General features: G+C 47.4%; 1 protein-coding gene across 8 annotated transcripts in view; it reads left to right on the top strand.

Annotated features, from left to right (window-relative positions):
- LOC136611521 (uncharacterized) overlaps positions 1-14,880 on the top strand; it is a 108,051-nt gene that overhangs the window by 31,649 nt on the left and 61,522 nt on the right. The window contains exon 1 of one of the 8 annotated variants that reach the window (XM_066591190.1): positions 8,045-8,209. The exons of 6 other annotated variants lie outside the window; for them this stretch is intronic. In XM_066591190.1, the coding sequence (XP_066447287.1) occupies positions 8,182-8,209 (28 nt within the window). In that variant the 5' untranslated portion in view covers positions 8,045-8,181. Of the gene's footprint in view, positions 1-8,044; positions 8,210-14,880 lie in introns of those variants that run through there. One more of the 8 variants, XM_066591194.1, reaches the window with a different exon arrangement.

Below are 14,880 nucleotides of genomic sequence, written 5' to 3'. Positions count from 1 at the left end.
GGCCACTGTGGAATGTCACTATTACCGCTGGGGCCGCTGTATAGGGTCACTATTACTGCTTGGGCCGCTGTGAGGGGTCACTATTACCGCTGGGGCTGCTGTGAGCGGTCCCTATTAACGCTGGGGCTGCTGTGAGGGGTCACTATTAACGCTGGGGCCGCTGTGAGGGGTCACTGTTACCGCTGGGGCCGCTGTGAGGGGTCACTATTACCGCTGGGTCCACTGTGAGGGATCACTAGTTCCAATGGGGCCGGTGTGAGGGGTCAGTATTACAGCTGGGGCCGCAGTGGAGTGTCACTATTACCGCTGGGGCCATTGTGGGGAGTCACTGTTACTGCTGGGACCGCTGTATGGGGTCCCTATTACTGCTTGGGCCATGTTTACACATTTCAGAAATGGTGCAGAATGTCCTCAGCGGAAATTTCCATAGCAAATTCTGCAATATTTCCACATCCAAACAGCAGTCAAAATTTCCACCCTGTCTATTTTGAAGCAGCGCTGTCCTTTTTATAACGACGGAGGTAAAAATCATAGGTCATAATAAGCCTCGCCCCCTGACGTGTTGGCACTTTGCGATAAATAAGTGGGTTTTGGGTTGCAGTTTGGGCACTCGGTCTCTAAAAGGTTCGCCATCACTGCTCTAGGGCATTATGACACATGTGCTAATGTATCATTTAATGTTCCCTAACAAAGTTTTATGGAAGACATCTCTAGGGTCCTTTCTAAGCTCTTTGACCTTTTTATTGTTCAATGGTTTTTATTGGCATTTAAACAATACAAGTTTGATTACATAACATCAGTCAAACATTTATCACATGTATTGAGGAAATAACGAGTTGTTGATTTAAGCATAAAGATTTGCTTAACAGATGATTTACATTACATTTAAGGTAACTAAGGGTGGTTGGAGAGGTGGGGTAGGGAGGAGGGTTAGTTTGGAAATGAGGGGGGATAGGGGGGGGGGGGTAAATATAACAATTCACTCGTATTTTTATCTGATTTCCGACCCAATTATAATACCGATATCTATTAACCGGAATGCTCTTATTCATTTATGAATTTAACCTTGAGTTCATGTGGTGCAGTTGGAAGTAGGTGATCCAAGGTGTCCATTGATCTTTGACATTATTTAATTTGTCCTGTCTTAGGGCAAAAATGTTTTCCATGGTCATGTGGTCGTTTAGTAAATGGATTATTTCTGAGCAGATTGGGGGATTTCGCGCCCTCCAGTTCCTTACAATTAGTAGTTTCATAACTAAAAGGCTATGGGCGAGTAGTCTCCTAAAGTCTCTTGGGACATTTTCTATTCCAATTAGTAGTATTGCCAGTTCTGGTGTGGCTTGGGTTTTTAGGCCCGTTATCTTTGCCATAAGGTTGAAAAGTTCTCTCCAGATACACTACCGTTCAAAAGTTTGGGGTCACCCAAACAATTCTGTGTTTTCCATGAAAAGTCACACTTATTCACCACCATGCGTTGTGAAATGAATAGAAAATAGAGTCAAGACATTGACAAGGTTAGAAATAATGATTTGTATTTGAAATAACATTGTTTTTACATCAAACTTTGCTTTCGTCAAAGAATCCTCCTTTTGCAGCAATTACAGCATTGCACACCTTTGACATTCTAGCTGTTAATTTGTTGAGGTAAGCTTGAGAAATTGCACCCCACGCTTCTAGAAGCATCTCCCACAAGTTGGATTGGTTGGATGGGCACTTCTGGCGTACCATACGGTCAAGCTGCTCCCACAACAACTCAATGGGGTTCAGATCTGGTGACTGCGCTGGCCACTCCATTACCTATAGAATACCAGCTGCCTGCTTCTGCTGTAAATAGTTCTTGCACAATTTGGAGGTGTGTTTAGGGTCATTGTCCTGTTGTAGGATGAAATTGGTTCCAATCAAGCGCTGTCCACTGGGTATGGCATGGCGTTGCAAAATGGAGTGATAGCCTTCCTTATTCAGAATCCCTTTTACCCTGTACAAATCTCCCACCTTACCAGCACCAAAGCAACCCCAGACCATCACATTACCTCCACCATGCTTAACAGATGGCGTCAGGCATTCTTCCAGCATCTTTTCATTTGTTCTGCGTCTCACAAACGTTCTTCTTTGTGATCCAAACACCTCAAACTTGGATTCATCCGTCCACAACACTTTTTTCCAGTCTTCCTCTGTCCAATGTCTGTGTTCTTTTGCCCATCTTAATCTTTTTCTTTTATTGGCCAGTCTCAGATATGGCTTTTTCTTTGCCACTCTGCCCTGAAGCCCAAAATCCCGCAGCCGCCTCTTCACTGTAGATGTTGACACTGGTGTTTTGCGGGTACTATTTAATGAAGATGCCAGTTGGGTACCTGTGAGGCGTCTGTTTCTCAAACTAGAGACTCTAATGTGCTTATCTTCTTGCTTAGTTGTGCAACGCGGCCTCCCACTTCTTTTTCTACTCTGGTTAGAGCCTGTTTGTGCTGTCCTCTGAAGGGAGTAGTACACACCGTTGTAGGAAATCTTCAATTTCTTAGCAATTTCTCGCATGGAATAGCCTTCATTTCTAAGAACAAGAATAGACTGTCGAGTTTCAGATGAAAGTTCTCTTTTTCTGGCCATTTTGAGCGTTTAATTGACCCCACAAATGTGATGCTCCAGAAACTCAATCTGCTCACAGGAAGGTCAGTTTTGTAGCTTCTGTAACGAGCTAGACTGTTTTCAGATGTGTAAACATGATTGCACAAGGGTTTTCTAATCATCAATTAGCCTTCTGAGCCAATGAGCAAACACATTGTACCATTAGAACACTGGAGTGATAGTTGCTGGAAATGGGCCTCTATACACCTTTGTAGATATTGCACAAAAAAACAGGCATTTGCAGCTAGAATAGTCATTTACCACATTAGCAATGTATAGAGTGCATTTGTTTAAAGTTAGGACTAGTTTAAAGTTATCTTCATTGAAAAGTACAGTGCTTTTCCTTCAAAAATAAGGACATTTCAATGTGACCCCAAACTTTTGAACGGTAGTGTAGGTTTAATTTTGGGGCAGTTCCAGAATAAATGTAATAGGGAACCTCTTCCTCCACATTCCCTCCAGCACCTATCCGATACCTCTGGGAAGAAGTCTGCTAGTCTCGCTGGGGGTCTATACCACCGAGTGATTGTTTTATAATGTACTTCTCTTAAGGATGCACATAATGAGGCTTTGTTAGCCCACTCGTGCGCTGTATTCCATTGGGATAAAGGGAAGGATCTACCTATCTCTCTCTCCCAGTTTAGGAGATTGGCACCCTTGGAGGGTCTTTGTAGGATGTTCCTTTGACTATAGAGTAGTTCATATATGTTTTTGAGTGGGAGTTTCTTAGTGGAGGGGTTGAGCAAGTTGTCAGTTAGGAGTTTAGGGAGGGACGTGGTTATTGATGTAAAATTAGACCATTCGCTTTTAATTTGCGAATATAGAAGGAAGTCTCCATTGTTGAGGTTGTATTCTTCCTTAAGGCTCTGGAAAGACTTCATTTTAGTACCAGTTGCTAGGTCTGCAATCGTTTTAATCCCTCTAAGTCTCCAGTTTTTTGTGTTTATATTCTTTATATGGATATCAATGATTTCTAATGGGAGAGGGCACTCCGTTCTAGGAGCGAGATTTTTTGTGATGTCTAGTAGCTTTTTCCAAGTTTCTAAAGTGTTTTGTACTATTGGGTTTTTTAAGGGGCCTATGTTAATATTGATGCTTGTGGCAAGAAGTAGATTCCTGAGGGATTTGTTTCCTATGGAGTTTTGTTCGATATTGGGCCAACTGATTCCCTCTTGGGGTACACTCCAAGGCTTTATTTGGGATATGATGATAGCTTCGTAGTAAGCTACTAGATTCGGAACCCCGAGTCCACCTAATCTTCTAGGTTTGTACAGGATGCTTGCGGCTACCCTTGGTTTTTTGTCGTCCCAGACAAAGGTCATGAGTTGCTTTTGCAGCTTTTTTTAGTAGCTTGGGGCTGCATTTTAAGGCTATTGTTCTAAATATATACAATATTTTTGGCAGGGTCATCATTTTGTGGATGACAATTTTTCCTAGCCATGTAAGTTCGACCCTTCTGTAGGAGGCTTAGTCTTTCTGGATATTTTCCAATAGGAGGGTTAGATTATGTTCCATTATATTGTTTATGGGTGTGTTTATTATAGTGCCCAGGTATTGTATTCCGGAAGGGTCCCACTCAAAGGGGAATTCTGTTTTTATGAATTTTTGGAGTCCAGGTTTCAGGTTCAATGGGAGTAGCTTTGATTTGGATGGGTTGATTTTATAGTATGAGATATCTCCAAAACCTTTCAGGAGTTCTGTGGCCGCTCTGAGTGAGCTTAGAGGCGATGCCAACATCAGTACGATGTCGTCCGCAAATAATCCGATTTTATGCTGTCTGCTTGTCAGAGGGATCCCTATGATTCTATCGGACATTCGTATTGCCTCCGCCAACGGTTCCATAATCAGGATAAAAAGTGTAGGTGAGAGAAGGCAGCCCTGTCTCGTTCCGTTGGTAATATCAAGCGGTTCGGATATCACCCCGTTTACGAAGACCCGGGCCGAAGGGGCTTTGTATAAGGCTTGGATGGCCCTCAAGATGTTGTCTCTGAATCCTAATTTTTCAAGCACTGAAAAGGCGTATCCCCAGTGTATTCTGTCGAACGCCTTCTCCGCATCCAAAGTGAGGAGCAGAGAAGGCGTTCGAGAGACCTCAACCTCGCTGATTATATCCAGAAGTCGTCTTGTCGCGTCTGAAGCTTGTCTGCCTTTCACAAAGCCGACTTGGTCGCTGTGAACGAGGCTTGGAATTACCTCCTGGAGTCTCTCAGAGAGGATCTTAGCGTAAATTTTTGTATCATTATTTAAGAGAGATATGGGCCTGAAATTTGCTGGGAATGAAGGTGATTTGCCTGGTTTAGGTATTGTTATAATGTTTGCTTGGAGCATCTCAGGCGGCAGAGAACCCCCCAGGATTGCTTTGTTAAAAAGGTCTCTCATATGGGTCACCAGATGGTCTTTATATAGCTTATAATATTCCCCTGAGAAGCCGTCTGGTCCCGGGGCTTTATCTTTTTTGGCTTTGTTGATAATCTGGAGTATTTCCTGGGCCGAGATAGGCGAGTTTAGTTTGTCCAATTGAGTGTCTGTACGTTTGGGGAGTTGCAGCGGGTTTAGAAAGCTTTTTATGGTTGTTTTCGTAGGTTGGGTTACCTGAGGGTCTTTTTTAAGGTTGTATAAAGCTTCATAGAATTTTTTGAATTCCTCTGCTATGGCGATGGGATTTGATAGCTTGTTTTTTGATCCTGTGTCTAGTAAATAGGAGATCTTAGTTTTGGTTCTTTTTTGTTTGACTTTATGGGCCATCCATTTAGTATTTTTGTTGGTGGTGGTGTAATATGTTGTTTTTAAGGATTTTAGATTTTTTTCATATTCATCTATCAGTATGTTACGGATTTTGAGTCTAATTTCTCTGACTTTGTTGGTTATGCTTGATGTGGGATTTGATTGGGCCGTTTGTTCTAGGTTTTTTAGTTCTTCTATGGTGTTTTTTAATAGAGAATTTTTTTCTTTTTTATATATGGAGCCTTGCTGTATCATGACGCCTCTTACAACAGCTTTATGGGCATTCCAGAGCGAGAATCGACATGTCCCCGGGACATCGTTGTTCTGAAAATATTCTATGATTGTTTCTTTAATTTTCTTTTGGTATTTAGGAACCTTCATTAGAAACGTGTTGTTTCTCCAATTGTTGAACAGAGGGACGCTAGGGCCCAATCTGAGTTTCAGTGTGATTGGGGCGTGATCAGACCATGTGGTCGTGCCTATTTTGGCTTCTTGTATTTTATTTAGAATTTGAAAGTCCGTTAAGAACATGTCGATTCTCAAAAACGATTTATGTCTGCATGAATAAAAAGTGTATTCTCTGGAATTTACATTCATAATTCTGAAGGTATCGAATAGTTCAGATTTATATAACCAAGATGAGAGGTCAAAGCCTCTACTTCTCCCCATATGGGTTGAGTCTAAATCCTTATCTGCAATGGCATTAAAGTCGCCGCATACAATCAGTGAACCCTTTTGTATTTTTCTTATTTTCCTCACCACACTGCCCAAAAATCTCAGTTGTTTTGCGTTGGGTGTATAGATGTTGGCTAGAGTGGTAAGGAAGCCATTGATCCTACACACCAGAATTAAATATCTGCCGTCGACATCTCCAATCTCCTCCAGCAGCTGGAAGTCCACTGAGTCTTTGATTGTTATCAAGACACCTGCCTTCTTTTTGGTAGAGTTGGCCATATAAGTCTTAGAGAACTTGGGGTGGGAGATCTTTGGTGGATTAAGCTTAGTGAGGTGGGTCTCTTATGCGCAGAAGATGTCTGCGTCTGATGCTAAGGCTTCCTTCCATAGGGCAGCTCTCTTAAAGGGGGTGTTCAATCCTTTAACATTTAATGAGATTAGTTTTATGTCCATGGAGGGTCTGTGTTAGGTTTGCGTAGTTGGACTGACCTTGTTTGTATCTTTTCCCTGGAGGTTTGCTTCTCTTCCTTCAGGTTGGTGGCTGCAAAAGTTCGGTGGCTTGTATGAGCATCTTGTTTTAGGTCGGAGAAGATATTGAGTGAGAGGCATAAGGTAGAGAAAAAGAACATGAAAGATAAAACTTCTTATTCTTCTAGATAATAACTTTTGCGTTGCAACCAGCAACTAAGGGGGACATTTTCCAATTGTTGGGTTGGAAGTCCTATGGATAAGGTCTTGAGTGGGGGTTAACACAGTTCAGCCTATAACCTAAGCGATGCTCAGATTAGTGCGAGGTCGCCATAAAGATGAGAATATGATAGTTGGTGAAGGAGATTCAGCGGTTTGGCTCCGGGTTTTTGCCTTGCTTGTTTGGTTGCTTGCGAGACCAATCTCTTGTGACGAAGTTGGGATTGCGATCTTTAGGATTTGGTAGATTCCACTTTTGAAGTAGGTTTAGGCCTTCCTCGTAGGTTGTTATGGTGGTGACGTAGTCGTCTTTGTTGATGAAGAGCTTTGTAGCTCATCTGTATAAGACATTATTTTCTCTCAGAATCTCTGTGATGGGAGATAGCTTTCTACGAGCAATCATCGTTGTCTGGGAGAAGTCAGAGTATAGCTTAATATTCCCGTATGGGTGAGGGAGAGCTTTAAGGTTTCTAACTGCTTTCATTAGTTTTTCTTTAGTGTGGTAAAAGTGTACTCTTGTAATTACGTCCCTTGGTGCATTTTCTGGGACGCCCTTTGGCTTAGGCAGCCTATGAGTTCTATCCAGAATACAATCTTCTGTTCTGGAATCTGGTAGTAGGGTTTTAATGAGATTTTGGACGTAGTTATTTAGCTCGTCTGTTTTGACTGATTCTGCTATGCCTCTGAACTTTATATTATTACGGCGGTTACGGTCTTCAAGATCCGCCATTTTGTTTTTGAGGGAGATAGCTTCTTCTTCAAGTTTGTAATGAGCGTCTATAAGCTCGTTATGGGAGTCAGTGATCTCTACTGTTTTGTTTTCCAGATGATCGACTCTGGCTCCCACCTCATCAATTGAGTTGTAGATTTTTGTATTTATTTTTGTTAGGTCTTTTCTGATAGAGCCTCTGAGTGCCATTACCATGTCTCTGATAAAGCACTCAGAGGCAGTCTGGTTGGAGCACTGAATATTGAGAAGGGGGTCTGGGGATTCTTCTTCTAGCCAGCTTAGGATGGATGGTTCTGCAGCATTAGATGTTGAATCTTTTCTAGGGCGCCTTTTCTCTGGGCTGTCTTTAGGTGAGGAGATGCCTCTTTTTTCTGTGTGAGCTGCAGCTCGTGCTGGGTAAGATGGCTGCTTCCCCCTGGTGACCCCCCCTCCTTCTGCTGAGCCCGTGCTATCTGCTCTTTCTCTTATCTCTCCCTGAGCTGCTGTCATGCTGTGTGAGCGGGGAGAGTGTTGTTTTAAGGTGTTAGAGTGAGGAGATAAGGGCATGCAGGGGCTGGTGTGATTAGCTTACCACTGCTGCTTTCAGCTGTCATCTCCGAGCCCCGTGCTTCTGCCTCCTGCTCACTGTCAGCACTGTGTGTGGGCTCCTCCATTTCTCTCTCCTCTGCCTCGGGGCCGCGCGCTGGATAAAAATCAGTCAGCCGCTTTGGTCCTTGTCTCCCTGTTCTTCTTCTGGACATCTCTGCATGCAGGAGGATCTCCCTCAGCTGTCGGGTGAGTTTTTCTGCGAGCTCGGCTTGCTTTTAGTTGCTTTTTAGGCTATGGAGGCAGCAGAGTTTCTCAGAGCATGTCTGCCATTAAAGGGGTTGTCCCGCGGCAGCAAGTGGGTCTATACACTTCTGTATGGCCATATTAATGCACTTTGTAATGTACATTGTGCATTAATTATGAGCCATACAGAAGTTATAAGACGTTTGTCACTTACCTGCTCCGTTGCTAGCGTCCTCGTTTCCATGGAGCCCGCCTAATTTTCGGCGTCTAATGGCCAAATTGCTTGCGCAGTCCGGGTCTTCTTCTTTTCTCAATGGGGCCGCTCGTGCAGGATGCCGGCTCCGTGTAGCTCCGCCCCGTCACGTGCCGATTCCAGCCAATCAGGAGGCTGGAATCGGCAATGGACCGCACAGAAGCCCTGCGGTCCACCGAGGGAGAAGATCCCGGCGGCCATCTTCAGCAGGTAAGTAAGAAGTCACCGGAGCGCGGGGATTCAGGTAAGCGCTGTGCGGTGTTCTTTTTTAACCCCTGCATCGGGGGGGGGGGGGGGGTTGAAAAAAAAAAACAGTTTCGGCGCGGGACAACCCCTTTAACTCCAGGCCACGCCCCCCCCCCCCCCCCCCCGACCAGCTCTTTGACCTTTTTGATCATAACCTGCTCATATTGACTGTGGAAATTACTGAGTTAAATGTTTGAAATCAGCATTTCCTTCTATTCCGAACGATAGAGCAGAACCTACAATTATTATTCGACAGCCGAGCACCACTGCAGAACATATTGAAAATCATTATTTCAAACCTGATATGGTTAGTAAGGGAAGTTAAAAATCTCTAAAACACAACTTACAATAGCCACAAAATGCAATGGATACATTCTATAGTAAACAAGTGGAAACTATGCAGCATGCATGCCCACAGTGTGATGTTCAGGCCAAAGAGGTTTGATAACATAAAAGGACTACTTTAATGTACAATATTTAAAACAGAAAGATGTGGAAATGCCGAACAGAATCATGTATTTAAGTACTGTCTGCAATACATAAGACAAATAGAGATGAGCGAGCACCAAAATGCTCGGGTGCTCGTTACTCGAGACGAACTTTTCGCGATGCTCGAGGGTTCGTTTCGAGTAACGAACCCCATTAAAGTCAATGGGCGACTCGAGCATTTTTGTATATCGCCGATGCTCGCTAAGGTTTTCATTTGTGAAAATCTGGGCAATTCAAGAAAGTGATGGAAACGACACAGCAACGGATCGGGCAGGCGAGGGGCTACATGTTGGGCTGCATCTCAAGTTCCCAGGTCACACTATTAAGCCACAATAGCGGCAAGAATGCCCCCCCTCCCAACAATTTTTACTTCTGAAAAACCCTCATTAGCAAGGCATACCTTAGCTAAGCACCACACTACCTCCAACAAAGCACAATCACTGCCTGGTACAACTCCGCAATGGGAATTCCGTGTGCACCCACAGCATGGGTGGCTCCCTGGAACCCACCGGCTGTACATAAATGTATCCCATTGCAGTGCCCAGCACAGCTGAAGTAACGTCCGATTAAATGCAGGTGGTCTTCGGCCCACACTGCATGCCCCAGTCTGACCGGGGTTTTTAATACATAGAGACTGGCAGGTACAAATCCCTAATGTGAAGTCCCTGTGGACAGACAGCATGGGTGGCTCCCTGGAAGCCACCGGCGGTACATAAATATATCCCATTGCATTGCCCATCACAGCTGAGGTAACATCAGGTTTAATGCAGGTGGGCTTCGGCCCACACTGCATGCCCCAGTCAGACTGGGGTTCTTTAGAAGTGGACACATGGAGTTACAACTCCGTGTGGACCGACAGCATGGGTGGGTCCCAGGAAGCCACCGGCGGTACATAAATATTGCCCATCACAGCTGAGGTAACGTCAGGTTTAATGCAGGTGGGCTTCGGCCCACACTGCATGCCCCAGTCAGACTGGGGTTCTTTAGAAGTGGACACATGGAGTTACAACTCTGTGTGGACCGACAGCATGGGTGGGTCCCAGGAAGCCACCGGCGGTACATAAATATTGCCCATCACAGCTGAGGTAACGTCAGGTTTAATGCAGGTGGGCTTCGGCCCACACTGCATGCCCCAGTCAGACTGGGGTTCTTTAGAAGTGGACACATGGAGTTACAACTCTGTGTGGACCGACAGCATGGGTGGGTCCCAGGAAGCCACCTGCGGTACATAAATATATCCCATTGCAGTGCCCTGGACAGCAGAGCTAACGTCAGATTACATGCAGGTGGGATTCGGCCCACACTGCATGCCCCAACCTGACTGGGGTTTTTAATTCATAGACACAGGCAGGTACAACTCCCAGTTGTGAAGTCCGTGTGGACCCACAGCATGGGTGGCTCCCTGGAACCCACCAGCGGTACGCAAATAAATCCCATTGCAGTGCCCAGCACAGCTGAGGTAACGTCAGGTTTAATGCAGGTGGGCTTCGGCCCACACTGCATGCCCCAGTCAGACTGGGGTTCTTTATAAGTAGACACATGCAGTTATAACTCCGTGTGGACCGACAGCATGGGTGGGTCCCAGGAAGCCACCAGCGGTACATAAATATATCCCATTGCATTGCCCATCACAGCTGAGGTAACGTCCGATTAAATGCAGGTGGTGTTCGGCCCACACTGCATGCCCCAGTCAGACCGGGGTTTTTATTACATAGACACTGGCAGGTACAAATCCCTAATGTGACGTCCCTGTGGACCCACAGCATGGGTGGCTCCCTGGAACCCATCGGCGGTACATAAATAAATCCCATTGCAGTGCCCTGCTCAGCAGAGCTAACGTCACATACAATACAGGTGTGCTTTGGCCCACAGTGCATGCCCCAGTCAGACTGGAATTATGTACCTTAACAGTAACCGCGTTGGTGGGAATGTGGTGGCGACTGCGGACCTAGTAGCGCGGTTTTATTTAGTTGGTTTTCGGAATGTGGCCAGGATTAAGTGGGCCGTGGCGGGGGGATGGTGTGGGGGCTCTCTTGTTGTGTCGGTAAAGGTGAAATTCTTGGACTGCCACCAGACGGACCTATGTAAAGGAATTTGCCAAGAATGTTTTCATTGTTGGAGGAGGAGGGGGATGTTTTTGAGGCACTGCGTGTCCTCTCCACGTGTCCGTGGTTATATGCACCTTAACAGTAACCGCGTTGGTGGGAAATGGCCTCGCCACCATCATGTCTTTGGGAAGCCTCCGTTTCCACACCCTAGTGACATAGCATTAGCAGCGGTATAGGTAGAGCCCAGAATTAGTAAAATTTCAGCGGTAGCATTAGGGACAGGCCCCAGTAACATATCACTAGCAGCAGTATAGGAGGAGCACAGTCTTAGTTCCATTTCAGTAATAGTAGCAGTCAAGACAGGCCCCAGTAACATTCCCGTTGCAGCAGTTTAGGGAGATAACAGTCTCTTTCACATTTCAGTAGTTGCAGTATAGACAAGGCCCCAGTTACATTTATGTAGCAAAAGTGTAGGCCAATCCCACACACCTTGCTGTACCATGAGTGCAGGCGAAACCCATAAAAATTAGTAGGATTACACTGTAGGCGAGGGCCCCAAAAAAATTGGTGTACCAACAGTAGTAATGTACCTCAGAAAAATTGCCCATGCCCAACCAAGAGGGCAGGTGAAACCCATTAATCGCTTTGGTTAATGTGGCTTAATTTGTACCTAGCCTGGAGGCAGCCCAGTAAAAATAAAAATTGGTTGAGGTGCAAGTTTCAACGCTTTAATGAGAATTGAAACGTATAAACATTGTTTACTAAAGTAATTTGACTGAGCCTTGTGGGCCTAAGAAAAATTGCCCGTTCGGCGTGATTACGTGAGGTTTCAGGAGGAGGAGCAGGAGGAGGAGGATGAATTTAATACACAGATTGATGAAGCTAAAAGGTCCCCGTTTTTTATGGTGATAGAGAACGATGCTTCCATCCGCGGGTGCAGCCTACGTATTGTTTAGGTACCGCTGCTGCCCGCTGGTGGAGAAGAGAAGCCTGGGGAAATCCAGGCTTTGTTCATCTTTATGAGTGTAAGCCTGTCGGCACCGTCAGTTGACAGGCGGGTACGCTTATCCGTGATCATTCCCCCAGCCCCACTAAACACCCTCTTTGACAAGACCCTAGCCGCAGGACAAGCAAGCACCTCCAGGGCATACAGCGCGAGTTCAGGCCACGTGTCCAGCTTCGACACCCAGTAGTTTTAGGGGGACAGAGGACGGTCGTGCGGTCGGCTACGTACTCCCTCACTATCCTTTTACAGTGGTCCCGCCGACTCAGCCTTGACTGGGGAGCGGTGACACAGTCTTGCTGGGGGGGCCATAAAGCTGTCAAAGGCCTTGGAGAGTGTTCCCCTGCCTGTGTTGTACATGCTGCCTGATCTCCACGCCTCCCTTGCTACCTGGCCCTCGGAACTGCGCCTTCTGCCACTAGCGCTGTTGGATGGGAATTTTACCATCAGTTTGTCCACCGGGGTCCTGTGGTATAGCATCACTCTCAAACCCCTTTCCTCTTCAGGTATGAGAGTGGAAAGGTTCTCCTTATACCGTGGGTCGAGCAGTGTGTACACCCAGTAATCCGTAGTGGCCAGAATGCGTGTAACGCGAGGGTCACGAGAAAGGCATCCTAACATGAAGTCAGCCATGTGTGCCAGGGTACCTGTACGCAACACATGGCTGTCCTCACTAGGAAGATCACTTTCAGGATCCTCCTCCTCCTCCTCCTCCTCCTCCTGCTCAGGCCATACACGCTGAAAGGATGACAGGCAAGCAGCATGGGTACCCTCAGCAGTGGGCCAAGCTGTCTCTTCCCCCTCCTCCTCATGCTCCTCCCCCTCCTCCTCCTCCTCCTCCTCCTCCTCCTCAACGTGCTGAGATATAGACATGAGGGTGCTCTGACTATCCAGCGACATACTGTCTTCCCCCGCCTCTGTTTCCGAGTGCAAAGGGTCTGCCTTTATGCTTTGCAGGGAACTTCTCAAGAGGCATAGCAGAGGAATGGTGACGCTAATGATTGCAGCATCGCCGCTCACCATCTGGGTAGACTCCTCAAAGTTTCCAAGGACCTGGCAGATGTCTGCCAACCAGGCCCACTCTTCTGTAAAGAATTGAGGAGGCTGACTCCCACTACGCCACCCATGTTGGAGTTGGTATTCCACTATAGCTCTACGCTGCTCATAGAGCCTGGCCAACATGTGGAGCGTAGAGTTCCACCGTGTGGCCACGTCGCACAGCAGTCGGTGCACTGGCAGATTAAACCGATGTTGCAGGGTCTTGGACTTGCGGAAATGTGCGCACCTTTCCGAGCAGGTCTGACAAGCGTGGGTAGCTTTTCAGAAAGCGCTGAACCACCAAATTAAAGACGTGGGCCAGGCATGGCACGTGCGAGAGGCTGCCGAGCTGCAGAGCCGCCACCAGGTTACGGCCGTTGTCACACACGACCATGCCCGGTTGGAGGCTCAGCAGCGAAAGCCAGCGGTCGGTCTGCTCTGTCAGACCCTGCAGCAGTTCGTGGGCCGTGTGCCTCTTCTCTCCTAAGCTGAGTAGTTTCAGCACGGCCTGCTGACGCTTGCCCACCTCTGTGCTGCCACGCCGCGTGACACCGACTGCTGGCGACGTGCTGCTGCTGACACATCTTGATTGCGAGACAGAGGTTGCGTAGGAGGAGGAGGGTGGTTTAGTGGAGGAAGCATACACCGCCGCAGATACCACCACCGAGCTGTGGCCCGCAATTCTGGGGGTGGGTAGGACGTGAGCGGTCCCAGGCTCTGACTCGGTCCCAGCTTCCACTAAATTCACCCAATGTGCCGTCAGGGAGATATATTGGCCCTGCCCGCCTGTGCTTGTCCATGTGTCCGTTGTTAAGTGGACCTTGGCAGTAACCGCGTTGGTGAGGGCACGTACAATGTTGCGGGAGACGTGGTCGTGCAGGGCTGGGACGGCACATCGGGAAAAGTAGTGGCGACTGGGAACCGAGTAGCGCAGGGGCCGCCGCCATCATGTTTTTGAAAGCCTCCGTTTCCACAAGCCTATATGGCAGCATCTCCAGGCTGATCAACTTGGCTATGTGCACGTTTAACGCTTGAGCGTGCGGGTGCGTGGCGGCGTACTTGCGCTTGCGCTCAGACAGTTGCGCTATCGACGGCTGGACGCTGCACTGAGAGACATTGCTGAATAGGGCCGAGGACAGCGGAGGTGAAGGTGTGAGTGCACGCCGGGAGACGGTCGTGCCTATGTCCTGAGAGGGGGGTTGGATCTCAGTGGCAGGTTGGGGCACAGGGGGAGAGTCAGTGGTGCAAACCGGAGACGGTGAACGGCCTTCGTTCCACCTTTTGGGGTGCTTGGCCATCATATGCCTGCGCATGCTGGTGGTGGTGAGGCTGGTGGTGGTGACTCCCCGGCTGATCTTGGCGCGACAAACCTTGCACGCCACAGTTCGTCGGTCGTCTGCACTCTCAGTGAAAAACTGCCAGACCTTTGAGCACCTCGGCCTCTGCAGGGTGGCATGGCGCGAGGGGGCGCTTTGGGAAACAGTTGGTGGATTATTCGGTCTGGCCCTGCCTCTACCCCTGGCCACCGCACTGCCTCTTCCAACCTGCCCTGCTGCTGCACTTGCCTCCCCCTCTGAAGACCTGTCCTCAGTAGGCT

The sequence above is a fragment of the Eleutherodactylus coqui genome, chromosome 2 (genome assembly GCF_035609145.1).
Source record: "Eleutherodactylus coqui strain aEleCoq1 chromosome 2, aEleCoq1.hap1, whole genome shotgun sequence".
NCBI lineage: Eukaryota > Metazoa > Chordata > Amphibia > Anura > Eleutherodactylidae > Eleutherodactylus > Eleutherodactylus coqui.
Note: the sequence above shows the minus strand (reverse complement) of the source record. Positions and strands in the feature narration are given on the sequence as shown.